General features: G+C 64.1%; 3 protein-coding genes across 3 annotated transcripts in view; all 3 read left to right on the plus strand.

Moving 5' to 3' along the window:
• LOC116838915 (ryanodine receptor 1-like) overlaps window positions 1–15,524 on the plus strand; it is a 36,354-nt gene extending 20,830 nt beyond the window's left edge. Inside the window, exons 10-23 of the mRNA XM_075071238.1 lie at window positions 162–212; window positions 1,984–2,119; window positions 2,382–2,477; window positions 3,788–3,906; window positions 4,349–4,482; window positions 4,792–5,033; window positions 5,899–5,985; window positions 6,844–7,038; window positions 7,447–7,600; window positions 12,048–12,256; window positions 12,579–12,705; window positions 13,791–13,874; window positions 14,667–14,826; window positions 15,471–15,524. Of these exons, the coding sequence (XP_074927339.1) occupies window positions 162–212; window positions 1,984–2,119; window positions 2,382–2,477; window positions 3,788–3,906; window positions 4,349–4,482; window positions 4,792–5,033; window positions 5,899–5,985; window positions 6,844–7,038; window positions 7,447–7,600; window positions 12,048–12,256; window positions 12,579–12,705; window positions 13,791–13,874; window positions 14,667–14,826; window positions 15,471–15,524 (1,848 nt within the window). The remainder of the gene's footprint in view (window positions 1–161; window positions 213–1,983; window positions 2,120–2,381; window positions 2,478–3,787; window positions 3,907–4,348; window positions 4,483–4,791; window positions 5,034–5,898; window positions 5,986–6,843; window positions 7,039–7,446; window positions 7,601–12,047; window positions 12,257–12,578; window positions 12,706–13,790; window positions 13,875–14,666; window positions 14,827–15,470) is intronic.
• A 108-nt stretch (window positions 15,525–15,632) lies between these two features.
• Window positions 15,633–24,601, plus strand: part of LOC142047551 (ryanodine receptor 1-like) — a 27,334-nt gene continuing 18,365 nt past the window's right edge. Inside the window, exons 1-4 of the mRNA XM_075071239.1 lie at window positions 15,633–15,654; window positions 17,947–18,155; window positions 18,893–19,260; window positions 19,556–19,685. Of these exons, the coding sequence (XP_074927340.1) occupies window positions 15,633–15,654; window positions 17,947–18,155; window positions 18,893–19,260; window positions 19,556–19,685 (729 nt within the window). The remainder of the gene's footprint in view (window positions 15,655–17,946; window positions 18,156–18,892; window positions 19,261–19,555; window positions 19,686–24,601) is intronic.
• LOC116838926 (ryanodine receptor 1-like) overlaps window positions 21,003–24,601 on the plus strand; it is a 10,303-nt gene continuing 6,704 nt past the window's right edge. Inside the window, exons 1-5 of the mRNA XM_075070494.1 lie at window positions 21,003–21,034; window positions 21,393–21,561; window positions 21,695–21,781; window positions 22,651–22,877; window positions 23,508–24,300. Coding sequence (XP_074926595.1) covers window positions 21,003–21,034; window positions 21,393–21,561; window positions 21,695–21,781; window positions 22,651–22,877; window positions 23,508–24,300 — 1,308 coding nt within the window. The remainder of the gene's footprint in view (window positions 21,035–21,392; window positions 21,562–21,694; window positions 21,782–22,650; window positions 22,878–23,507; window positions 24,301–24,601) is intronic.

Below are 24,601 nucleotides of genomic sequence, written 5' to 3' on the forward strand. Positions count from 1 at the left end.
CGCGCGACACTGCACTGTAAAGACTCCCTAACCCAACTACACGGCCCCCCATCCCCAGCATCCCCACCCCCACACTCACGCCCCCCACATTCCCTGGTGCCGCGAGGCGTGCTCCCTCACCGATCGCGCCCCTCTCCCATTCTAGGCCCCCCGCAGGAAAGCTGGACGTGGCGCCAAGCGGGATGTGGAGGGCATGGGGCGCCGGAGATCAAGTAGACGGGGAACGATGGTTCGCAGCAAGCGGCAGCGGCCTGTGGCTGACTCGCCGGCCCGCGCCAAGGCCCTGCGCGCTGGGCTGCTGAAGAGGAAGGTGGGTGTGGGGCTGGACACACCAAGGGGGTTCCCAGGCTGCCCAGAGGGAGGGGGCGGCTGGGTTGGGGGGTTTCCCTAGGGCTGCCCAGAGGGTGGGCGGGTGGCAGTTGGGGCGTTCCCTGGGGCAGCCCGGGGGGGGTGGCAGAATTGGGGGGGTTCCCTGTTCCCGCTCACCTGCCCCACGGCTCTGCCTGCGCCCCCAGGCCATCCTGCCCACCCAGGAGGGGCAACATGGACGACGCACCTGTCCCTGACCCGCTGCCAGCACGAGGAGTCCGCAGGCCGCCGCATCTATCTACAGTCACCAGCGGCCTTCTACACAAACCACTCATGCCGTGTGGGCGAAGGGGGGGGGGAAAAAGGGGGGGGGAAAAAAATGGGGAAACCTGGGGGCCCCGGGGGGCGGGTTACACCCTGGGGGCACTGGGGGGAAGGAGGCCAAACCTGGAGGGGTACCGGGGGCCTAGGGTTGAAACCCAGGGGAACTCAAGGTGGGCTCTCGGTTGAACCTAGGGCACGGGGAAGAGGAGGCCCAATCTGTGACAGAGGGGGCCCCGGGGGCGGGATTTAGAACCCCGGGGGCTGCCCCTGGGGGAAAGTCATACGGGAGGGGGCTGTGTCCCCCTGGGGACCTGGGACATGGAGGAGGACTCTGGGGGGCCCCCATTGAGATCGGGGGTGCAGAACTAGGAGAGGTGGAATGTGGGGGCTTGACACGGGGTGGGGGCTGATCTCTCCATTGTGCGCTGTAGGGGAGTATCGCTCCTGCGTCCGCGCGCGCGACAGTTTATCTATTAGCGCCTACACTTCCCCCCCCCGCAGCATGAGAGCAGCCTGGCTGATGCCCTTGCTGGCTCTGGGGGCAGTCTCCAGGGGTGGTGACGTGTCTGGGTGTCTGCAGGGGGAGATGCAGAGCAGGGTCGCCGCTCTGGGGGACCGAGCTGGGGAGGGGGTGGGCGTGGCTCTCCCCTGCCCGAGCAAAGCTCCGTTAGGCACCCCCTCGAGTGGCCCGTGCACCCTCCCTCTCTGCACCACTTCCTCACGAATTACCTGCGCCCTCCGTTAACTCTCCCTTCCCAGCAAGCCCCCTGGGCCCCCGCCGCCCCCTTCCCTGCCTCGCCATCCTGGCCCTCCTGCCACTGCTACAGCTTCTGCTGCACTCCCTGGCCGCCGGGGCCCCTCTCGAGTGGTCTCCGTCCCTCAGCTCCCCAAATCCGTCCGCCGCCTCTGGGAGCCTTCCGAGGAGGTCGGTGGGAAGGGGGGGCACGGGGCCAGTGCAAAGGGAGGGGGTGGGGTCAGCATGGGGTGGGACAGGCGCTCTGCCCTGGCAGTCTAGGGCTATGGGGGGGCTGACTTATGGGGAGCTGGTGTGGGGCTCAGTAGGGGCTGCTGTCCCCTCGCAGTCAGCGCCAGCTCCAGTGTGGTGCCAGGGGGTGCTGTGCAGCAGGAAGCAATGTTCAGCCATGGGTGAGGGATCCCTGTATAAACAGCTGCCCTGCCCCACCCCAGAGGTGGCTGCATCTCAGCGTCAGGGTAAGTGATCCCATGCTTTGGGCTGGGCAGGAAGGGACAGGAGCTGGCTGCGGGGGGCCTGGAGGTGGGGATTTCTGCTGGTGGGGGGAGGTCACGCTGGTGCCCTGGGGTGTGACGGCTGCACTCGGCTCCCCGCAGGGCATGATCACGCTGGTGCTGGACTGCATCGACCGCCTCAACCTGTACAGCACGGCCGCCCACTTCGCCGAGTTCGCTGGCGAGGAGGCAGCCGAGTCCTGGAAGGAGATCGTCAACCTGCTGTATGAGCTGCTGGGTGCGTGGGTCCCGGGACCGGAGCGGGGCCTAGGGCAGATTCTCGCTTCCTCCCCATGGGGCTGTGGAGGGGGGGGCAGCTGGGGGCTGCGATAGGGCTTGTCCTGCAGAGAGCGGCTGGCCCAGGTGGGGCAGGGCAGAAACCAGCCCCCGCTGCTGAGCCGTGGGCTCTGCCCACTGGACAGACGAATGGGAGGGAGGGTCCTGCTCTGGGGTAGGGGAGGCGGCAACCCCCAGCTGACGGCCCCTCTCTCACCCTGCAGCCTCGCTGATCCGGGGCAACCGCTCCAACTGCGCCCTCTTCTCCAACAACCTGGACTGGCTGGTCAGCAAGCTCGACCGGCTGGAGGCCTCCTCCGGTGAGACTGGGCAGGAGGGGTGAGGGGCGCTGGGTGGGGGGACGGGTCTCATGGGCCATGTCTGGGGTGGTGAGGCGAGCGGCTGGGCCCTCCCCGGGGCCTTGAGAACGTCCCCGGCCTGGCCAAGGCGTGGGCAGAGGCCCGCAGACACACGCGTGCACTGCCCGCAGATCCGTGCTGTGCGCATGTGGATACGCCCAGCGGTACGTGTACATACACGAGCAGATACATGAATCCACGCGTGTGCTCATGGCAGTGGCAGATCCCTGCTGTGTGCATGTGGATACGCCCAGCGGTACGTGTACATACACGAGCAGATACATGAATCCACCCGTGTGCTCATGGCAGTGGCAGATCCGGGCGCATGTTCGCCTGCGCGGCCACACCGCACGGTGCACATGGCCCACCCCAGGTGTGTGTGTTACACTTTGTCGCGGACTCGCAGATCGTGTCCACGCTTGGCCCCGTGCAGTCTCGGGGGGAACCCCCTTCAGTGCAACAGCCCTTCTCAGGGGGCCACTCTCTCTCGGGATCAGGCCCCTCCGCCTCCTGGAGCTGCACCTCTCTGAGCCTTGGCACGTCTGTCTCTGCCGTGGGCCCCCTCAGGGAGTCCCCTCGCTCCGGACCCCCAGGGCCTCTGCCCCCCAAAGGGGATAATGCCCCACCCCCTGCCCTGATCTCTAGCCCTGAGCGACTCTCAGCCAGCGTAACACAGGAGGGTTTATTGAGCGTTTGAACCCAGCACAGGAAACTCTCAGGGCCTCAGGCCTGGCCTCCCTTAGCCCAGCACATCCCAGTCCCCCTGCAGCCAGGTGGGCTCTGCCTGCTCCCCCTCTCCAGCCCTGAGCCCCCTGCTTCCCAGCTGGGCCTCTGATATCCCCGGCCCTCTGTCCATTGTCCTCTCTCCAGGTAAACAGGGTCGCCTGGGCCTCCTCTCCTGTCCGCCCTCCTCTGGCTGGAGTCAGCTGGTCAGGTCACCGGGGTCCTCTCCCCGCAGCCCATTGTCCTCCCCCCGGCCAGAACCGTCTGTGACTCCTAAGCTGGGTCTCTGGGTCGCCAGGTCACCAGTAGCTGAGGTCTGCATCCTCCAGGCCATCGGCCGGGGTCCCAGGTTCCCTCTCCAGTCCTGTGTCCCAAGAAACTCCCCCTCCCCTCCCCTCGTTAAACCAGTAACACCCGGGGACACTGAGTCCCACCCCCTCTGCATGCAAATCACTGGAAAACAAGGGAAAAACAAGAAAATCCCCCACTTCGTCACACGCTTGCCCGGTCACACGTGCACTTACGCTTGGCCTGGTGCCCCCCACCAGGGATCCTGGAGGTGCTGTACTGCGTCCTCATCGAGAGCCCCGAGGTGCTGAACATCATCCAGGAGAACCACATCAAATCCATCATCTCCCTGCTGGACAAGCACGGCCGCAACCACAAGGTGAGGGAGTCGCCCGCAGCTCCAGGGCTGAATCCTCGGCTCTCCCGTCCCTGCCTTGGGGGAAGGGACAGGCTGGGGATGGGTGGTAAGGCCCCATTGTACTTCCACGCTGAGGGCCCTGTCTGCTCCCTGCTGTCAATTAGAGCAACCCCTGGGCTGCTGTAACTCACGCTGCCCCCCACCACCATGGGCCCTGGGTGGCAAGGACTAGCCACAGCACAGTGTGCCCCAGCCATGCCCCGATCTGCCCCCTATAGGCCCTGGGGGGCAGGGACAAGCCACAGCGCAGTGTGCTCTGACCACACCCAGATCTGCCCCTCTCTGTTCTGAAATGGCACTCGAACCCTTCCCTGGGGCATCCAGCAGCTCGCTGGCAGGGCCAGGCTGGGGTCCCGCATCCCAGGGGAAACCCCAGCGCTGTCTCCTCTCACCGCCCCGGTAGGTCCTCGATGTGCTCTGCTCTCTGTGCGTCTGCAACGGGGTGGCCGTGCGCTCCAACCAGAACCTCATCACCGAGAATCTGCTCCCGCGCCGCGACCTGCTCCTGCAGACCAGCCTCATTAACTACGTCACCAGGTGAGGACAGGGCTGACTGACTTCCTGCCCTGTACAGCTGTTAAACCGCCCCCGTGCCCCACCCCAGAGGTGGCCGCATCCCAGCGCCAGGCGAGGGGTCCCTGTGCAAACAGCCCCCATGCCCCACCCCGGAGGTTGTTGCATCCTAGCATCGGGTGAGGGGTCCCTGTACAAACAGCCCCCGTGCCCCACCCCAGAGGTGGTAGTACCTTGTAGTTTGCGAGGTGCATAATGTGCGCTGGAGAAGTGGGGGGGTTCCTTCCTGCCCCCCCAGCCTCTCCCTCCCCAGTGCTTCTCTCTGCCCTGCAGCATGCGCCCCAACATCTTCCTGGGCACGCACGAAGGCTCGACGCAGTACAAGAAGTGGTACTACGAACTGATCGTGGATTACGTGGAGCCCTTCGTCACGGCGCAGGCCACCCACCTGCGCGTGGGCTGGGCCATTACCGAGGGCTACAGCCCCTACCCCGGGGGCGGGGAGGGCTGGGGCGGCAACGGCGTGGGGGACGACCTGTACTCCTTCGGCTTCGACGGCCTGCACCTCTGGTCAGGTACGAGCGCTGGCTCTGCCCAGGGCTTGGCTGCTCTGGCGGGCGTGCAAAGGAGCAGGCATGGGGGTGCTGCAGAGGGAGCGCCCAGGCCCCCTCTTGCACACTCACATGCTCTTTTTGGCATGTGATTTTGCACACCCTCCTGCACGCACCTATGCACGCCCTTGTGCATGCTCTTTTCGCACTCCGGTTCTTGCACACTCTTTGCACATGAACGCACCCTTATGCATGCACATTATCTTGTGTGCACTGCCTTGCACGCTTGTTGCATGCTCACTTGTGCATGCTCTTATGCGCACCCTATTTCTCTTTTGCACACTTCTGTGCCCATTAACATTCACTTGCTTGTTCTTGCACACATGTTCAGTGCACACTCATCCATTCTTGTACACACATTCTGTTGTGTGTTCTTTTGCACACTTGCTCATGCACATTCTCGTGCTGACACGGTCTTGCACACTTGTTGCACACTGTCACGCACACTTATGCCCACAGTATTTCTGTCACGCGTTCTTTTGCACTCTGATGTGCACAAGGATGCTCTTGCACGGTGTCACAGAGTGTGGGGGAGTCAGGGCCCTGCACCCCCGGCTTCCTGCAATTCACCATGACTCTCAGCCAGCCAGTAAAGCAGAAGGTTTATTTGGACGCCAGGAACACAGTCCAAGACAGGCCTTGCAGGTACAGACAACAGGATCCTCCCCAATTAGGTCCATCTTGGGGTCCCAGGAGCAGCATAGCCCCTTTGGGGGGGGGTCAGAGCCCTGTCTGTCCTTCCTTCCTCCCCCAGCCTTTGTTCAGCTTCCGGGGCAGAGGTGTCACCTGGCCTCTAACCCCTTCTTGGGTTCTCATGTTACCTGCTCAGGTATCTTCCCCCAAGGCCAGTCTTCCATCCCCCAATGCAGATCGTCCTCCCAGGCCAACACCCCCAACTCAGCACTCACAGAGCACGGTAAGAAGAGTCCCAGTTCGTCACACTCGGCCTCCTGCACGTTCCTTACTCAGGTCCTCACACAAACGGACGCTCTTGTGTATTCTCTCTGGCACACTTGCACACTTCTGCTTACTCTTTGCACGCTGTGGGAAGCTGCACCGTCTGTTGCTTGACCTCGCTTTGGCTCGGTATGAAATAGAATCAGGGGCCGAAATCTCCAGTGTCAGTCCGGAGGATTGCGAAAAGTCAGCGAGGAGCTAGTGGAGGAACAGAGGCTCAGTACGATCTCAGTCGCTGGGAAGCCATGCTGTGCAGCATCGTTACGTTCACCTTGCACAGGTTTCCTCCCCGGATGACACCCCTAAAGCCACCTGCTTATGCCTAACCTGTGGACGAATCTAGGGTCTGCAACTGCATTTACCCAGCCAGCTTCCCAGCTCAGCCTTCTGGTGTCCCGGCGCCCTCCTTCTCTCCGTCGCAGGCTCCAACGGGCACGAAGGCATCTCCTCACCTTGGGCCAGGCCAGAGCAGTCATACGTCTTGTCTTTCTCCTTTGGGAAATGCCAGGGCGACCGATCCCTGCCTGTCACGATGGGAGAACACCCGCGTGCCCCAAGCCCCTAGCAGTGGAGAAGAGCGTAGGACAGGATCGGCTCGGGAGCGACTGCTTGTGCCGAATGCAGACGTGTGGCCACGGGGCGCGGAGGTTACTAGCCAGCATGCCTCAATCAGCACCCCCCCTCCTTGCACCCGCGTTTCTCTCCCCCTCGGCCTTTCGCTGTGTCTTTTTGCCCCCGCGCTCTGCCCTGCCCCTTGTGCCTGCCCTCGCCCGCTGCTCAGCCCGGCCTCTCACCGGCCTCCCGTCTCCGCCGCCAGGGTACGCGGTGCCGCGCCGTGCGCTCGCCCGGCCAGCACACGCTGCGGCCGATGACGTGTGTGAGCGCTGCCTGACGCTGAGCGTGCCCAGCATGTCCTTCCGGCATCAACGGCTTCCCCGTGCAGGCATGTTCGAGAACTTCAACGTGGACGGGCTCTTCTTCCCGGTGTCAGCTTCTCCGCGGGCATCAATGAGTCCGGGCCGGGGAGGCGATTGGGTGGGGAGGAGGAACAGAGAAAGGAGTAGGGAGGAAGAGGAGGATGAAGAGGGGCTGACAGGTGGGAAAGGGTTGCGGGAGGGAGCTGATGGTTGGGGGATTAGGGGCCCATGCCGGGGAGGAGAGGGCAGTTGTGGGGACGGGGTGAGAGAATTGGGCGCGGCAGCAGCGGGGACAGAAGGTGGGGCCAGCAGGGAGGGGGAATTCCAGGAGGGGGGGCTGCAGGGGAGGAGAAGGCAGGTTGGGGGGAGGAGGAGAAGTGGTGGGGGAGGAGAGGAAGGGGTCCAGCTGCTGTGAGGGAGGGTCCAGCCTTTCACATCCCCCCCACAGATCCCTTCCTCCTGGGGCGCCACGGCGACTTAAGTTCTGCCCCCTGCTGGCGCAGGCTACGCGCCCTGCTTCGAGGCCCTGCTGCCCGAAGCCGGCTATGCGGGTGGAGCCCATCAAGGATACAGGCAGGACGCAGGCACGCGTCCGCAGCTGCTGGCCCACCCGGCCCTGTTCCACACGGCTCACCCCTTGCCCCGGACACCAGCATGGTAGCGCCCGCCGAGCCCCGCCGGAAGGAGGACCCTGCCTGGCCGGCGGGAGGGGTTGGGGAGGTGACCCGCTGGCTCTGGGGGAGAGGGCCCTGTGGCTGGGGGGGCGGTTAGGGGAGGTACCGCGCTCTGGGGGGAGGGGCCCTGCCTGGCTGGGGGGGCGTTAGGGGAGAGTGACCGCCGTCTGGGGAGGTGCCCTGCCTGCTGGGGGGGGTTTCAAGGGAGGGCCTGCCGGATGAGGGGCGGGGTTAGGGGAGTGACCCGCTGCTCTGCGGGAGGGGCCCTGCGGCTGGGGGTGGGTTCAAGGAGGGGGCCCTGCCTGGACTGAGGGGGGGTAGGGCGAGGTGCTCATGGCTCTGGGGGGGGCCCTGCCTGTGCTGGGCGGGTAGGCGGAGGGGCCTGGCTGGCTCGGGGGAAGTTTGGGGAAGGGCCCCACCTGCCGCAGGTGTGCGGGGGGGTCCCTTCCTGGCTTTGGGGGAACTTGCAGGAAGAGACCCCCCACCTAGTTGGGGAAGGGGGTTGGGAGGCTGTGGGGGGCTGTCAACCATGTCCCAGCTGGGCGGGGCATGGTGAGCCTGCCTCAGGCCTGTGGGGAGCCGCCTAGTGCGTGTTACCCCACGCACTGACCCCCCTCTTGCAGATCCCCAGGTGGAGGCCGGGACCGCTCGAGAGTGTCCCCCAAGGGCAGGGCTGGCAGGCATGGGGGCCTCTCTAACCCCTTCCCCACAGATCGTGCCTCCCCCGGCACGCTGGAGAGGAATCCGTGAGAACTGGGGAGAACATCCACGAGCTTGTGGGCGTGACCCGATCGAGCAGCTGCGACCTATGGCCGGTGATTGCCCCCCCATACTCCCACAGGCCATGAAGCCCCGTACCCCCTGTGGGCCATGAGTGGTCCCAGTGTACCCCCTAGGCCCACGGTGCCCCCCTACTGTCCCATGGCCGCGAGTGCCCCCCATAGCTCCTACAGGGCCATGAGTGTCCCAGTGTACCCCCTATGGCCCACGAGTGCCCCCCTATGTTCCCACCTGTGGGGCCTATGGTGCCTCCATAGCTCCTACAGGACCATGATGCCCCCCATAACCCTTATGCCTGCGAGTGGCCCCGCCCATAGTCCCTACAGGGCCATGAGTGCCCCCCCCATACGCCCCGTGGCCCACGGTGCCTCCCTAGCTCCCTACAGGCCAATAGTGCCGCCTTTACTCTCCTATGGGCCCATGAGCTGCCCCTCCGTACCCTCCTGTGAGCCAGCGATTGCCCTCATGCCCTCCTACAGGCCCCTGCCTACCCCCATCCATCCCTACTGCTCCCAGCCGGGGATCCTCTCTGCTCCTGCTCTGACCTCTCCCCCACCCCGTGATGTAACTGCCCCCGGCAGGAGAGGGCGGTGTCCCGAGGGCGGGCACCTGCACCCATCTGTGCTGCCAGCCCTGGTCCTGCTTTTCAGGGGTTGCCTGGCAGCCGGCCCAGCCCAGCCCCTACCTGCCCCCCAGAACCACCCATGCCAGTCTCTTTCCCAAGAACCGTGAGCCCAACCCCCTGCCCCATCGAATAACTCACCTGGCCCAGCCCCTGCCCCCAGAACTCCCACTCAAGCCGTGTTCCCCGAATACGCCAGCTCACCCCTTCCAGAACCCACTGCTGGTTGGGGTTGGGATGACTCGTCGGTTGTCGTGGGTCGCTGACCTTGTCCCCTTATCAGATCCGGACGACAAACAAGCGGCTTACCCTGCCTTGCTGGATGTTCACACCTGCCTGAGCCGAGAGAACTACAACCTGCAGATGTCGGGAGACGCTAAGTGAGCGGGGACGGGGGGATGGGATAACGTCTGCGGGACTCCGGAAACACGGGGGGGCAGGCTGTCACGGGCAAGAGGGCTGAGGACTTGTGGGAGCTAAGACCCCTCTCCACGTAGCGTGGGTGAGAGGTCCAGCTGGATGGGGGGAGGACTGGATGGGCGAGAAGGGTGCTGCTGAGCAGGGGCAGATGGGGGCTATCTCTTGGTGGGCAGTGGAGGGGGCAAGGGGAACTGTCCATTGAGGGTGGGGTGGTAGTCGGGGGTTGTTTCATCCTTGCAGTGGCAGCGGAGGGAAGGTGGGGACTTGTCTCCTGGCGGTGGCGGCAGGCAGGAGGCTCTGTTTTGGGGAGTGACACCCCCCCATTGCTGTCCCCCCCACAGGACACTTTGCTGGCGCTGGGCTGTCACTGGGCATGGCCGACGAGAAGGCTGAGGAGAACCTCAAGAAAGACCGAAGCTGCCCAAAACGCTAGCGTGTTCGAGGGGTGAGAACCTGGGGGCGTTGACCCCCATGGAGCTGCCCGGAGGCTCCACCGGCCCCGACGTCGCCCCAGGCAGTGCTTGGCCTGGCTTGTTGAAACCTTTGGCCCCAGCCGTGACCAAATAAATCGAGGTGTGGGCAGCTGGAGGTGCTGGGCGACGGGTGTCATGAGCTAACAGATCGGTGCTCTCAGGCGGGACCCCGTCCAGTGTGCAAGACCCCCAGCAAGTCACGCGCTGTCACTGGGCAAGCACGTGGTCTCCCTGCCTCCATGGGAAATGGCCCTTGGCCACCAGCCCCCCTGCTTCACGCCTAGGACTCCCTGCAATCAGCCCTCCCCCCGCCCCGTTCCCGGGTCTGAGCGACTCACAGCCATCTGGTCGTCGAGCCCCCTGAGGTCCCAGTCCAGGTGCCCTCCCTTGCCTTCAGTCCCCCACCTAACAACCCCCTGACCCCCGCCTCATCCTTCGGGTCCTTCCTGCTCCGTAATGCATTGGGCTGTCCAGTGCTCTAGGGCCAATATCTTGCAGTGGAAGTGGCCAGTATCTTTGGAACTCTCCATGGGGGCCCAGGCGGTGGGTCTTGCCACTGCCTCCTTACCCAGCAGTACATGGAGAAACTGAGCGACACACAGTGGACATTTCCCGCTCCGTCACTGGAGTGGGCGGATACCAGTGCTAGATCAGGTGAGAGGAGATCCTGGCTAATGGAGAAGGAGGTTGATTGGAGTCTAGTGCAAAGCCCCTTGCCGGGCAGGTACATGATGTCCAAGGCTACAAGCCGGCCCCGCCTGGACCTGGCCCACGTTCAAACTGACCCGGCCCACGAACACACTGGTGACAAGCTGCCGAGAACCCGGGCACAAGTGTGGGCCGGGACCGTGTCAGCCAGGGCTGACCTACAGCATCGTGCAGGTAGGGGCTGCCGCTGGGCCTGGGGAGGGACTGCTGGGGGCCAGGCTGAGGGCCATGGTAGTTGGGGCTGGGGCGAGTCGTTGGGTGGGCGGTATTGTTACCGCCCATTCTGTGCGAGAGGGGTGAGTGGGCGTTGGGCTGTCTTCCGGCTTTGTGATGAACCAGGCATTGTACCATGATTAGATGAGGAGCCAGAGAAACTTCGCCGGTTGGGTTGCCTTTTCTCCCTAGCTCTGGGAAGGGAGGAGGCTGGTTGTTAGAGCAGGGGTGGGAGCCAGAGCTCCTGGGTTCTCTCCCTGGTCCGGAGCGGACGTGAGGCTGGTGTTAGAGCAGGGGGCTGGGAGGCAGGACTCCTGGTCTCTCCGGCTCTGGGAAGGAGTGGGGAGCTGGTGTTAGAGAGGGGTCTGGGACCAGGTACCTGGTTCTGCGCCCTGCCTCGTTCCCTCATTGACCCAGGCCATGGTCCATCTCTGCTTCGCAAGCTGTGTGGGCGGCGATGGGGAGCGACATGAGTTCGGTGCTTTGAGATCCGCAGAGGACGGCAGAGCCGAGCAGCCTCTCCCGCTGGCCAGCCATCTGCTGGTTTGGACGGGCTCGAGAGCAGTCCTCTTGGTTTCCGTCGTCCCAATGTGTCCGCTGTGTGTGCGGTCAGCCAACATCAGAACAAGCGAACCCCGCGCCTGCGGCCCTACAACCCTACTGGACGAACGGACCCAAGAAGACGAATCGCAACAGCCTCTTTGTGAGGCCGTTGGCACGCTGATCGCTACGGCACAACAGTCGAGCCCCCGACCAGGAACCTGTGATGCCCAGGGCCCTGCCCCCGGACCCCTCCTGCCCTCCCCTGGGCCCCCTCCAGGGCCCCTCGCGCCTTGGCCCACTCTTGGACCCCTTCTGCCCTTCGCTTGGCCCCCCTTCTTCCTCCCTCAGGCCCCCCCAACCCTCCTGCCCTCCCCTGGCCCCCTTCTCTCCCCTTGGGCCCCTCCCCCAACCCTCCTGCCTCCCTGGGCCCCTTCCTTCTCTTCCCCTCCTGGGGCCCTGTCCACTGGGCCCCCCTTCTCTCCTCCTGGAGCCTCTCCCCTGGGCCTCCTGGCTTCCCCTGGGCCCCCCTTTCTCTTCGTCAGGGACCCTCTGCCCTCTCCCAGGCCCCTCCCCCACACCCCTTCTGCCGTCCCCTGGGGAGGGGAGCCGGGGATGATGGTGGCCCGGGGGGCAGCAGACCCTAGAGTCTGACCCTGCCCTCGGCCCCGCAGCGGCGATCAGGTTGCCCACGGCGCGTCGGAGCTGGTGCGGGTGTCGGGCGGAGGCAGTTGCTTACCACCGTGCGGCCGGGAGGGGTACTTCGACGTTCAGGCGGTGACCACGGGCGAGATGCGCGTGGCTGGGCCCGGCCCAGACGTGCGCCCCGACACGTGGACTGGGGGCCGACGGAGCTCGCTAGTCTTCAACGGCACCGGAGTGAGTAGGGGGACTGCCCCCTCCACCTGGTACCCTGCCCTCGGGTCACCCAGCGGACCCCCAGATCAGCCCAGCAGGACCTCGCCGTTGCCCGTTGTCCCCTGCCTCTGGATCAAACCAGACAGCCTTGCCCTACCTGTATCCACCCCCTCCCCTGCCAGGCCAGGCAGGCTCCCCCCATGGGCCCATCTAGCCTGGGGTCTGCCCTTGGCGTGGTGCCCTCTGGCCGCACTGGCCACTGCTCCGCCTCCTCCAGCCATTGCACCCATGTCACCCGCCTGGACCCCGGGCCTTCTTGCCGCTGACCCATCCCCACCCCCTCCCAGGCCAGCGCTGGCAATCGGCAGCGAGGCCCTTCGCCGCTCCTGCAGCCGGCGACGTCTCGCTGCATGATCGACGTGACCGAGACCACATCTTTCACACTCTAACGGGAGATGCTGATCAGCGACTCGGGTTCTGAACTGGCCTCAAGGACATCGAGGATCGAGAAGGTGAGGCGGCTGCTGCCGGACACTGGGTTCTCCCTGGCTCTGGGAGGATCAGTGCTAGTGGTTAGAGCAGGGGCTGTCTCCGGACGCCTGTCTCCCTGCTCTGGGAGGAAGTCAGTGCTGGTGGTTAGAGCAGGGGTGGTTGCCAGGACTCCTGGTTCTCTCCCCAGCTCTGGGAGAGATGAGGTCTAAGTGTAGAAGCAGGCTAGCGAGCTTGGGTTCTCCCCATTCTGAGGATGGGCTATTGTGCGTAGTCGGCTGGCAGCTGGTTTTCTTCCTGCTGTGGACACAGACATGTCTATGTCCGCTCTCTGCCCCTCCTTCTCCCTGTGTGGTTGACAATGTGCCCATGGCGCCAGCTAGTTCACTCAAGTAGGGTGAACTGCAACAAAATGGGCACAAACCCAAAGCTGGTGGTGTTCCGAATGCTTAATACCAGCCAACCCCAAACAGCTTCTTCAGTTATCCACGGGTTACTCTGAGTCCAAATAATGCCAGTTCCCGTTAATCCCAGCCACAGGCTCCATTCCAGACGACACACGTGAGTTTTCAGTCATCTCATCCTATCTCATCATATAAAAGAAAGGTTCTTCAACCCCAAAGCATCGCCACACACCCGGTCAATAAACTTAGATCCTTCCCAATACACACTAGAGCGATTCTTGTTACTGAACTAAAAATTGCTCTCTTCTTTTTGGGGGGTGTCATCTCTTGCAGGGCTGGCAGCGGAGGGAAGGGATGTGGGACTTGTCTCCTGGGGGTGGCGGCAGGGCAGGAGGCTCTGTTGGGGAGCTGACACCCCCCCATTGCTGTCCCCCCCACAGGACACTGCTGGCGCTGGGCTGTCACGTGGGGGGGGCTTATCTCTTGGGGGGCAGTGGAGGGAGGGGGAACTTGTCCATTGAGGGTGGGGGATGGGGTCGGGGGGTGTCATCTCTTGCAGGGCTGGCAGCGGAGGGAAGGGATGTGGGACTTGTCTCCTGGGGGTGGCGGCAGGGCAGGAGGCTCTGTTGGGGAGCTGACACCCCCCCATTGCTGTCCCCCCCACAGGACACTGCTGGCGCTGGGCTGTCACGTGGGCATGGCCGACGAGAAGGCTGAGGAGAACCTCAAGAAGACCAAGCTGCCCAAAACGTAGGTGTTCGAGGGGGGGAGAACCTGGGGGGGCGTGACCCCCATGGAGCCGCCCGAGGCTCCACCGGCCCCGGGACGTCGCCCCCAGGCAGTGCTTGGCCTGGGCTTGTTGAACCTTTGAGCCCCAGGGTGACCAAATAAATCGAGGTGGGGGGCAGGCTGGAGGTCTGGGCACGGGTGTCATGGAGCTACAGATCCGGTGCTCTCAGGCGGGGACCCCGTCAGTGTGCAAGACCCCCCAGCATCACGCGCTGTCACTGGGGCAAGCCACGTGGTCTCCCTGCCTCCTGGGACTGGCCCTTGGGGCCACCAGCCCCCCCTGCTTCACGCCAGGAGCTCCCTGCAATCAGCCCTCCCCCCGCCCCGTTCCCGGCTCTGGAGCGACTCACAGCCATCTGGGTCGGTCCGAGCCCCCTGAGTCCCAGTCCAGGTGCCTCTCCCCTGCCTTCAGCTGCCCCCACTTAACAACCCCCTGACCCCGCTCAATCCTTCGTCCTCCTGGCTCCGTAAGGCAGGTGGGGCTGTCCAGGTGCTCTAGGTGCCAAATATCTGGGCAGTTGGAGTGGCCAGTATCTTCTGGGACTCTCCATGGGCCCCAGGCGTGGGTCTCTGCCCACTGCCTCCTTAACCAGGCAGTACATGGGGAAACTGAGGCACACACAGTGGAAATTTCCCGCTCCGTCACTGGGGGTGGGGATACCAGGCTAGATCAGCTGGGGAGAGGGAGATCCTGGGCTAGATGGAGAAGGAGGTTGATTGGCAGGTCCTAGTGCAAAGCCCCTTGCCCGGCAGGTACATGATGTCCAATGGCTACAAGCCGGCCCCGCTGGACCTGGCCCACGTCAATCTGACCCCGGCCCAGAACACGCTGGTGGACAAGCTGGCCGAGAACGGGCACAACGTGTGGGCCCGGGACCGTGTCAGCCAGGGCTGGACCTACAGCATCGTGCAGGTAGGGGGCTGCGGCTGGGGCCTGGGGAGGGGACTGCTGGGGGGCCAGGCTGAGGGGCCAGGGTAGGTGGGGGCTGGGGAGGTTCTTGGGGTGGGCTGGGGGATTGTTACCGCCCATTCTGTGCGAGGGTGAGTGGGCGTTGGGCTGTCTTCGGCTTTGTGATTGAACCAGGCATTGTATCCAGTGATTAGATGGGAGCCAGGACTCCTGGGTTCTCTCCCTAGCTCTGGGAGGGGAGTGAGGGCTGGTGGTTAGAGCAGGGGGCTGGGAGCCAGGACTCCTGGGTTCTCTCCCTGGCTCCGGGAGGGGAGTGAGGGCTGGTGGTTAGAGCAGGGGGAGGGGTCTGGGACCAAGGACTTCTGGGAGCAAGGACTCCTGGCGGTTTTTTGTTCCTTCATTGCGCAGGGCCCTGGGTTCATCTCGGTGCTTCAAGTGGCTTTGTATGTGGGGGGCGGGAATGGGAGCGACATTGAGTTCGGTGCTTTAGAGATCGTTAGAGGGTACAGGGCAGCAGCGGCAGCAGCCCTATTCCCAGCTGGGCCCAGGCATCTGCTGCGGTTTGGACTGGCTCGAGAAGCAGTCCTCTTGTTCTCCAGCGTCCCAATGGTGTGTCCGTGGTGTGTGCTTCTCATTCGTGTCACCAGGACATCGAACAAGCGAACCCTCGCGCCTGGTTCCCCTACCACCTAGCTGGCTAACGAACGGCAGAAGACGAATCGCAACAGCCTGTGTGAGGTCGTGCGCACGCTGATCGGCTACGGCTACAGACATCGAGCCCCCTTAGCTTTATGTAAAACACTCCTGCCATGGCTGCCGACCAGGAGCCTTGTGAGTTGCCCAAGGGTTGCCCCGGATACCTCTGCCCTCCATATAGGGCCCTTTTCCAGGGCCCCTCCTGGGCCACTTCTGGACCTTTTCTGCCTCCTTTGGGCCCCCCTTCTCTTCCCCTCAGGGGCCTCCCCCCCCAAACCCTTCCTGCCCTCCCTGGGTCCCCCTTCTCTCCCTTCTGGGGGCCCCTCCCTTACCCTCCTGCCTCTTCTGTCCCTCTCTTCTCCTCCTGGGCTCCTTTCCCAACTTGTCCCCCTTCTCTGCTCTGGCCTCTCCCCTGGGCCCTTTCCTGGCATTGCTCCTGGGGCCCCCCCCCTTCTCTTCTTTCCTCCAAGACCCCTCCTGCCTCCTCAGCCTAGGCCCCTCCCCACACCCCTTCTGCCTCCCTTTGGTGTTGGAGGGTCGTCTGAAGGCCGAGTCGGCTGTTGTGGCCCGGGGGGGAGCAGGCAGACCGCTGTCCTGGATTCCTGCCCCGGCCCGCAGGGTTTCTCAGGGTTGCTGGTGCCCCTCGGCGGCGCTCGGATGCGGGTGCGGGTGTTTCCGGGCGGTAGCGTGACATACAGATAGAGAGAGACATTAGGTTGGTTAACCTTCGAGTTCGGTGGCCCCACTTGGTGGGCCCGTACGGAGGGCTCGGAGAGATGCCGCGTAGAAGCTAGGTGCCGCGTTTGAACGTGCGCCCCGATCGTGGAGCTGGGGGCGACGAGCTCGCCTACGTCTTTCATACCGGCCATTTTAACGTGAGTGCAGGGAGGGAATGGCCCCCTCCAGTAAGTGGATATCCGTTACTGTCCCCTCGTATTCGAATTCCCCCAGCGCAGCAGAGGATCCCATTTGCCTTCGTTTGCCCCCTTGCCCCTTGGTCAAACCACAGCCTGCTCCCACCATGTATATCCCTCCCTGCCTATGGCCAGCGCCAACGGTCCCGTTCCCACCCATTATGGGTCAGCCATCTAGACCTGGGGTCCCTGCCCGTTTGGCGTCGTGTTGCCCCTACTATGTGGCCGCTGGACGCCCTGCCTCTGCCTCCTCTCCGCCATCTTGTGCTCTTGTCACCAGCACTGGACCGGCGCTTTCTGGGTCCTTATAGCCCCTTATCCACCCTCCAAAGTGTAATGGCACACGTTCTGTTTTTGTGCATTTCGCAGGCCCTTCGGCTCGAGTCGGTAAAGTTCGGTCTGCTCAGTCGCGGTCCTGACGAGATATTAATGATGGCTGATATAATATCAGCGATCGTCTGAAATCTTCTTTTTAATTAGCACAGGGTAATTTATCCATTAACAGTTCAGCTCCAGGTTGCCACAACCTTCAAAGAGACAGAGAGAATAACACTATTTCTCTCAAGTGTCTTCCTGCATATTAATACGGTAACTGCTCCCTGAGTGTTGTAGTTCTGGTCCTGGGAAATGCAGCTCGAAGTGAAACAATGTTAAACTAATCCAGTTTTCCCACACGGTTTAATGTAAATGCGGGGGGCAGGTTCCAAGGAAATTTTTGGGTGCAGACAAAAGGTGTTATGCTGTACGGTACTGTGCTGTGTTGGGAGGTGCCCCTGGCTTACCCCACACAGGCACAGCCCTCTGCAGGCCAGGACGCTAGGAAGCACCTTCGCTGCAGCAGCGGCAGGTTCCTTGGAGAAGAACAGGCTTGGACTTTGCTGGGAATGCTCCAGGCCCGTCTCTTCCCGTCCACAGTCCAGGCCCACCTCTTCCCACCCCCACTCCGCCTCCTCTCTGGAGCACGCCACATCCCTCCCCCCACACCCCAAAGTCCTATGGACTTTCTGGGAGGGAGGGGGAGGAGGTGGAGAAGCAGAACTTGTGCAATGCTCCCTTGTAACGTTGCTGCTCTGCACAGACTCTTACAGCCAAAGGACGTTATAAGGGAGCATTGCGCAACTTTAAACGAGCATGTTCCCTAACTGAGCAGGGCCGGGACCCTGAAACAGCGTTAAGCGGGACGACGTTAAAGGAGGAGTTACTGTATTCCTTTTCTGATCTTTGAATCAGAGTCGTAGCAATAGACAAGACTTGTCTGCTTACATCACAAGCCCTGAGCAAACACCTCCCCTTCCATCTCTAAGTGCGGCTGCGTTTCCCAGCTCTGTTCATTTACATATCTTCCTACCGGCCATGGGTCAGGTCAGTCTGGGAGTTAATTAACTCTTTTTGGCCCTGTCAGCTTTCAGTGATAATTGCATTACATCCATAATGTCATGGGGGCAGGGGGAGGAGTGCTGTCCCAGGGAGTGGGGGCGCTGCTAGGCCGGGCTGACCCTGCCCTGTCTCGCAGGCTTCCTCCCGGTGTGTAGCCTGGGTCTGGGCCAGGTGGGGCGGCTGAACCTGGGCCAGGAGGTCAGCAGCCTGCGGTACTTCCCCATCTGCGGGCTGCAGGAGGGATTCGAGCCCTTCGCCATCAACATGAAACGCGACATCAGCATGTGGTTCAGCAAGAGCCTGCCGCAGTTCTCCCCCATCCCCCCTGAGCACCCCCACTACGAGGTGAGGGGCCAGCTGCAGGGGGGTCGGCCCGGAGCCCCATGGGGAGGGGGGCTTAGCCCAGAGCCCAGTGGGGAGGGGTCGCTGCCCCAGGGCCGAGGGTGGAGCGGCCGGTGCACCGGGCGCTTGCTGCCTCCGTCAGTAGTACCCTTCGGTGTGCAGACCTGACGGGCCGCCCATCGGGAGCTGTAGTGCCGATGCCTGCTGCAGGGGATCCCTGTGAACCCCAGTGCCCCCTGTTGTCCGTCCCCCCCTCGTGCCAGCTGGCACCAAGGGCTCCCTGGCTTACAGCGTTAGCCCCTCTCTCTTGAGACCTGGCAGGGGCCAGGTTGTGGGCTGCTCTGGGACTCCTGCCCCCCTGGTTCCAAACCAGACCCCCACCCTGCACCACCTCTCCCAGATCTGCAGGGTCGGGGCCATGGCCCCAGCTTTGGAACAGGCTCTTGAAGGAATCTTTCCGTGGGCCGGACCCTCACTTTCCCGCAGGGCAGGTCACATCCCGCCCCCTGGCTCCAGCCCGCCTGCTCCCCTTGGCAGCTCTGCCCACCGGCCCCTGGGGGAGACCCATTCACTCTACGGGGCCCCGTGCACCCAGCCCAGACATGCAGCCGCGCCCAGGTGGGGTTTAGCATCCCCCTGGCTCAGGACGTCCTTAGGGTAGCGCAGAGACCAGCGGGTTAAAATCGAACTTCCCCCGACCCGGGTCGTCCCCTCCTGACTCCTCTGCTCCCCCCGGCCAGGTGTTGCGCATCGACGGCACGGTGGACAACCCGCCCTGCCTGAAGTTGACGCACCGGACCTTTGGCTCGCAGAACGCGGTGAGCGAGCTGCTCTTCCTGCGGCTCAGCATGCCCGTGGAGTTCCACGAGAAATTCAAGTGCACGGCAGGGGCCACACCCCTCACCCACGCCCTCACCATCCCCGAGGAGGACGTCAAGGATGTGGACCTCGACTCCGAGTTCGAGGTGCTCCGGAAGTCGGCCGGGCGTAAGGAGGCCGAGGAGGCCGAGAAGGAGAAGCAGGGGGGGGCCCTGGCCTCCCCCAAGGAGCCCCCCAGGGTGGAGAATGAGAAGGATGCAGCATCGGAGAAGGGCAAGATCAAGAGGGGGTGAGAGCTTCTAGAAGACGGGGGGGCAGGGAATAGGATATGGGGCCTTTCCCCTCCGGGGGCACTGGCCCCGATCCAGCTCCGGGGCAGGGAATGGGGCACAGGGCCTTTCCCCTCTGTCTTAGCCCAGGTCTCTAACGAGCAGAGCCCATCCCCCCAGTTCCCAGTGACTGGGCCTCCCGCGGCACCCGCCTGCCCTGCACTGGACACAGGCTGGTTCCCTGGCTGGCCGGGCTGAGCGGTGTCGGGGGGTGGGCACTCACCCCCGGCTCCCCACATCTTCGTCCCCGCCCAGCTTCCTGTTCAAGGCAAAGAAGGCCACGTTCATCACCCCGCCCCCGGTGGTGCCCTCCGTGCAGCGGCTGGAGGAAGACGTGGTGCCTGACGACCGCGACGACCCCGAGATCATCATGAACACCACCACGGTACCGGGCTGCGGTGGGGCGCCGCGCTGCCGGGAGCGGGGGGCTCAGCAGGGGGCACTGTGAGGCAGGGAGGGGGTGCTCAGCAGGGGGCGCTCTCCCCTGTCTGTGCTGACCCCGATGCAACACTAGGGGGCGCCGTGCTGCCGGGAGGGGGGGGGGCTCAGCAGGGGGCGCTCTCCCCTGTTCGTGCTGACCCCAATGCAGCGCTAGGGGGCGCTGTGCTGCGGGGAGCTCAGCAGGGGGCGCTATGTCCCGTCCGTGCTGACCCCATTGCAGCGCTAAGGGGCGCTGGGCTGCAGGGAGCGGGAGGCTCAGCAGGGGGCGCTTTCCCCTGTTCGTGCTGACCCCGATGCAGCGCTAGGGGACGCTGGGCTGCAGGGAGCAGGGGGCTCAGCAGGGGGCGCTGTGGGCAGAGAGAGGGGGGCTTCAGCAGGGCGCTGTGTGCTTGGCAGGGAGCGGGGGGTCGGCAGGGGGTGCTCTCCCCTGTCCGTGCTGACCCCGACTGCAGAGCTAGGGGCGCTGTGCTGCAGGGGTGGCGGGACTCAGCAGGGGGCTTTCCCTGTCATGCTGAACCCGATGCCAGAGCTGGGGGGACGTGCTGCAAGGGAGTGCGGGACTCGCACTGGGGGCTTTCCCTCGTGTCCATGCTGACCCCGTGCAAGTAGGGGGCCTGTGATGCACGGGAAGTGGGGTCGGGGATCAGCAGGGCGTTCTCCCTGTCCGTGCTGACCCGATTGCAGCGCTAGCGAGCGCTGTGCTGCAGGGTGCCAGCGGGGTCTCAGCAGGGGCGCTTGGCCCGTGTCCGTGCTGACCTGTTGCACGCGTAGGGGCACGTGCTGCATGGCGCGTGGGCTTCAGGCGGGGGCGCTTTCCTCTCCGTTTGACTCGTGCAGCGAGGGAGCGCTGTTGCTGCAGGGATATGGGGGGCTCAGAGGGGATGTTGCTGCTGCAAGGATGTGGGGGGTCGCAGGGGGCGCTCTGCCACATCAGTGCTGACCACGATGCAGCGAAGGGGGTGCTGTGCTGAGGTGGGAGCGTGTGGGGGTTCATGAGGGGCGGTCTGCCCCATCCGTTGCTGACCCCGATGTGGCACTGGGCAGGCGCTGCGGAGGGGTGGTCAATGGACTTCTCACTCAGGCTGTGGGGTTGGTGCCAGCCGGGCTGACGGCCCTTCCCTGCTCCCCCACCCCTTACTACACTCTGGGGCATTTCGGCGGGCCAGGAGCCCACCTCGTCTGGGTGGGCCTGGGTCACCCGACTACCATCAGCACGACATGCATTCGACCTGAGCAAGGTGCGCCACGTCACCAGTCTCCCATGGGCGCGACCAGGGCCACATCCACGACAAGGTGAGGAGGTCGCGCCTGTGGCAGCCTCATGCTCAGCACGTGCGGGCTCGGGGGGCAGATTGGGGAGGCGGGGGGTGCCCTTGCGGGCGCTGCAAGAGCATGCCCCTTCCGGCGGCCTGAAACTGGTGGGGTGGGTGGGGCCAAAGGAGCGGGATATGTTGACATGGGAATGTGGTGGTCGCGGGGGGCACCTGTCATGTCGACGTGCCATGGGGCGAAGGCAACGAGGTCATGGGGTATACAAAAGGTCTCCAGGTAGGAAAGCGGTTAGGAGGCACAGAGGGGGCGTGGGGGGTGGAGTAGTGGCTGGGGCAGCGGAATGGAGTACAGTTCCCCGGGCCCACCCCTCTTCCAACAGCATACACAGGCAGCATTGCTCTACTCGGTGTGGGTGGGGGAGATTTGACACGTGGGCATTCAAACGGCGGTCCAGCACGCGGACCTGGTGCTCGGCTGCCTGGTCGATCTGGCACGGGGCTTATGCCTTCACGGCCAACGGCCAAGGAGGATCCAACACCTTCTACCAGGTGAGCTGCCCCCCGGGACAGCCGGCGGTCCCCCACACAGCAGCGGGCTTGAGCGCCTGGCGCCCCTTAGAGGGGACAGGCCCCGCCAACCCGCTGGCTCCGGGCTGTCTCTCACTCTCTCTGGTTGGTCCAGGTGGAACCGAACACCAAACTCTTCCCGGCCGTCTTTGTCCTTCCCACGAGCCAGAATGTCGTCCAGTTCGAGCTGGGCAAGATGAAGGTAGGGGCGGCCCTGGGGTGCCCCCTCCCCACCCTCCAGCACAGCTGGGCTCCCTCCAACCTGCCCTGCCCCGGCCCCCTGGCACAGCTGGAGTCCTCCGCCTCACCCCCTGGCACAGCTAGGCTCCCCTGCCCCCTGGCACAGCTGGGCTTCCTCCAACCTGCCCTGCCCCCACCCCATGGCGCAGCTGGAGTCCTCCGCCCCATCCCCAGCACAGCTAGGGTCCCTCCCCAACCCCTGGCACAGCTGGAGTCCTCCACCCCACCTCCTGGCACAGCTGGGATCCCTCCAATGTGTCCTTCCCCCTCCCCTGGCACAGCTGGGGTCCTTCGCCCTGCCCCTGATACAGCTGGGCTTCCTCCAACCTGCCCTGCCCCCACCCCATGGCACAGCTGGAGTCCTCTGCCCCATCCCCAGCACAGCTAGGGCCCCTCCCCAACCCCCGGCACAGCTGGAGTCCTCCACCCCACCTCCTGGCACAGCTGGGATCCCTCCAACGTGTCCTGCCCCCTCCCCGGCACAGCTGGGGTCCTTCGCCCTGGTACAGCTGGGCTCCCTCCAACCTGCCCTGCCCCTGCCCCTGCCCCATGGCACAGCTGGGCTCCCCCACTCCCCTGGCACAGCTGGGCAGGTTGTACCATTGAGTGTCTGGAAGGGATTTGCTTTGAGATTTAAGTGCAGTCATGCTGCCTGTTCTGTGTGGGGACTAGTGGGTCAGAACAAGGAATTGGGTCTCAGGCTCCTGGGTTCTGTCCTGGCTCTGGGAGGGGAGTGGGGTCTAGTGGCTAGAGTGCGGGGCTGGAGCCAGGACTCCTGGGTTCTCTCTCAGCTCAGACACTGATTCTCAGCCTCTCTCTCTCCCCTGGCAGAACATCATGCCCCTCTCAGCTGCTATGTTCCACAGTGAGCGGAAGAACCCTGAGCCGCAGTGCCCTCCGCGCCTCGTCATCCAGATGCTGACACCGGTGACCTGGAGCCGCGTGCCCAACGAGTTCTTGACCGTGGAGACAGCCCGCATCAGTGACCGGCACGGCTGGATGGTGGAGTGCGGTGACCCCCTGGTCATGATGGCCTTGCACATCCCTGAGGAGAGCCGGTGAGTGCCCCCTCCTGGCACAGGCCCCCAGAGAGACAGCCAGTGGGGGGAACGCTGTCACCTGTATCTCTGTGCTGGTACTAAAGCCCTGCAGCTGAGGGGTCGATTCCATGAGCTGGCAGCAGTACTAGGCTATTAACCTCTTGTATCATTCCTAGTGGCCGGTCCACTTAGGGAGCTATTTCAGTGCAAGCTAGGAAATGGCCCTGCTTTCCTTGCTCAAGCCCTGCTCCAGGGACTGTTCTGTCCCCTGCACCTGGGCTCCCAACCAGAATTGTGCTGCATGGCTGACAAACAGCTGCCGTGCCCCAGCTCAGAGGTGGATGCATCTCAGTGGTGGAGGAAGCGATAAACTGAAGCACAGAGCGGTGGGAAATTACTTTCTCCAAGGACGATTCATTGTCTCACTGTCAGACCCTGGATTAGAACCCAGGAGTCCTGGCTCCCCCGACCCTGCTCTAGCTACTAGACCCCACTCCCCTCCCAGAGCTGGGATTGAACCCAAGAGTCCCGCCTCCCAGCCCCCCTGCTTTAACCACTAGACCCCACTCCCTTTCCAGAGCTGGGATAGAACCCAGGAGTCCGGGCTCCCAGCCCCCTGCTCTAACCAGCAGGCCCCTTTCCCGGCAGCTGCATCGATATCCTGGAGCTGTCGGAGCATCTGGCCCTGCTGACGTTCCAGCACCACTCGCTGCAGCTGTACTGCGCCGTGTGCGCCCTGGGCAACAACCGGGTGGCCCATGCCCTGTGCAGCCACGTGGACGAGTCCCAGCTGCTGTACGCCATTGAGAGTCCCCACCTGCCCGGCCCGCTGCGCAGCGGCTACTACGACCTGCTTATGAGCATGCACCTGGAGTCGGCCAAGCGGGCCCGGCTCACCATGAACAGCGAGTTCATCGTGCCCATGACGGATGCCACCAAGAGCATCCGGCTCTTCCCCGAGGGCAGCCGGAAGCCCGGCCTGCCCGGCGTGGGCACCAGCACCTGCCTGCGCCCGCCCCTGCACTTCTCCCCGCCCTGCTTCGTCAGCACCAGCCCCGAGCGGTACCAGCTGAGCCCTGAGCTGCCGCTGGAGGCGCTGAAGCTGAAGGCGCTGGCCATGCTGACGGAGGCGGTGCAGGACGGCGGGCAGCACAGCCGGGACCCGGTGGGGGGCAGCGTGCAGTTCCACTTCGTGCCCATCCTCAAGCTGGTCTCCACCCTGCTTATCATGGGTGTCTTCGGGGACGAGGACGTGCGGCACATCCTGCGCATGATCGAGCCGGCCGTCTTCGGGGACCCCGCCGAGGAGGAGCGGGGCGAGGCGGAGAAGCTGGAGGAGGAGGAGGGGGAGAAGGCTGGGGCGAAGGCTGGCGAGGAGGAGGCCGAGGGGCTGGAGGAGGGGCTGCTGCAGATGAAGCTGCCTGAGTCGGTGAAGCTGCAGGTGAGAGACCCACGGAGATCCTGCCCCCGTCCTTCTCACAGTGCGGAGTGGGGGGTCCCAGCCCCTGTCCCCCATCTCCTCGTGCTGCAGAGCAGGGGGACCCTCATCCTGTCCCCCTTCTTCTCACTGCACAGAGTGGGGGGTCCCTGTCCCTCATCTCCCCATAGCACAGAGTGGGGGGACGCTACCCCCGTCCCCCATCTCCTCGTGCTGCAGAGCAGGGGGACCCTGATCCTGTCCCCCTTCTTCTCACTGCACAGAGTGGGGGGTCCCTGTCCCTCATCTCCCCATAGCACAGAGT

This window comes from Chelonoidis abingdonii, chromosome 11, assembly GCF_003597395.2.
Source record: "Chelonoidis abingdonii isolate Lonesome George chromosome 11, CheloAbing_2.0, whole genome shotgun sequence".
Taxonomy (NCBI): domain Eukaryota; kingdom Metazoa; phylum Chordata; order Testudines; family Testudinidae; genus Chelonoidis; species Chelonoidis abingdonii.